This window comes from Microtus ochrogaster, unplaced genomic scaffold, assembly GCF_000317375.1.
Source record: "Microtus ochrogaster isolate Prairie Vole_2 unplaced genomic scaffold, MicOch1.0 UNK31, whole genome shotgun sequence".
Taxonomy (NCBI): Eukaryota; Metazoa; Chordata; class Mammalia; order Rodentia; family Cricetidae; genus Microtus; species Microtus ochrogaster.
Genome location: NW_004949129.1, coordinates 657,109 through 658,633, shown reverse-complemented (window position 1 = coordinate 658,633; position 1,525 = coordinate 657,109). Strand labels below are relative to the sequence as shown.

General features: G+C 42.9%; 1 protein-coding gene across 2 annotated transcripts in view; it reads left to right on the top strand.

The window, feature by feature from the left end:
- The first annotated feature begins 1,234 nt into the window (after positions 1–1,234).
- The window catches only part of LOC101984810 (keratin-associated protein 9-1-like), a 1,421-nt gene continuing 1,130 nt past the window's right edge, over positions 1,235–1,525 (top strand). Inside the window, exon 1 of one of the 2 annotated variants that reach the window (XM_026789866.1) lies at positions 1,235–1,520. In XM_026789866.1, the coding sequence (XP_026645667.1) occupies positions 1,235–1,520 (286 nt within the window). Of the gene's footprint in view, position 1,525 lies in introns of both variants that reach the window. The other variant, XM_005368383.1, reaches the window with a different exon arrangement.

The window sequence follows — 1,525 nt, the reverse complement described above, 5'->3', positions numbered from 1 at the left end:
CATCCCATGGGGAGTCAACAAGTCTGACACATCACTTTGAGGCAGGACCAAGGCCCTTCCCCTATATTTAGGCTGAGCAAGGTATCCCCCTAAAAGAAATTGGTTAAGTTTCAATTTTTTTCTTTTAAATTTTGTTTTGTTTTGTTCTGGGGGGAGGTTGTGTGGACAGAGGGTGGAAGCGAGGGAATGAGGAGATAAGTGGGTTCAGGAGGCATGTGAAGTCCATAGGAAATGAATAAAAGTTGAAAAAAATCACTGGCTTATATATTTCCAGAAGTAGATGTCTCTGAGAACTGTGAACTATGGAAGAAATCTAACCATGTTTTTTTTTCTTTCTTTTTAAAAGACACATCATAAAATTGCTAATGAAATCCTAACAGTCTCCGTCATATTGACGTGGGGCAGCATCCAGAGGGAGCATGTTTGACTTCAGAAAGGTGAAGGTGTACGATGAAGACCATTCGCCTGTGCTGCACGCAGACTTTCTACGGTCCTTTGGTGGCATTGCTCTGGAACTACAGGGTCCTAATGCAACCCTGTACAAAAATATAGTTCGTAATACGCAAAATGAGACAGTACTTACTACTGTGAACTACAAGGATCAATCATCATCAATTTTAATTGTGTTTTATTAAGAAAGACTTAAGTGTATGCAGCTACTTTCCTCTGTTGGAAAAACTGAACATTTAAAATATCATAGCAAAATTGAAAACTTTTGTCTGCTGTGGAATAATCTCTTTGTGCCCTGTGAATATGTGTCACTCTGGCTGGTTTAATAAAAAGCTGAATAGCCAATAGCTAGCCAGGATTTGGGGAGCAAAAAGGATGCTGGGAAGAAGAAAGAAGACAAGAAGCTGTGGAGCTAGCTGGCGGGGCAGAAAAACCGAAAAAAAGAAACTCGAAAAGAGATTAATGTAGTGAAAAAAAAGAGAGATGTAGTGGAAGACAGTTGATTTCTTATTTCTCATTAAAACTCAAAGAGTTTTAGTTGTTTACTTACCAATTATGAAAGTAAGCATATTGATTACTAAAGGGAAATTCAAAACACTTAAGGAGCAACTTCTTCCTTGAAGTACTAGAGTGGGAAATTAGCATAAACAATGACACACACACAAGTTCTGCTCATTGGCCCAAATTTTGAAGCATTGTATATAAAAGGCAAAACACGAAAGAAAACAATAGATTATTGGGAAACTCACCTTTGAGTAGAAGCCCTCTTTCAACATCCAACACCATGACCAACTCCTGCTGTTCCCCTTGCTGCCAGCCCAGCTGCTGTAGGACCTGCTTCCAGTCAAGCTGTGTGAGCAGCTGTTGCAGCACACCCTGCTGCCAGCCTTGCTGCTGTGTGTCCAGCTGCTGCCAGCCCTGCTGCCAGCCCAGCTGCTGCAAGCCCTGCTGCTGTGTGTCCAGCTGCTGTAAGCCCTGCTGCACACCCTGCTGCAAACCCTGCTGTTGTGTGTCCAGCTGCTGCCAGCCCTGTTGCCAACCTTGCTGCAAGCCCAGCTGCTGCCAGCCCTGCTGT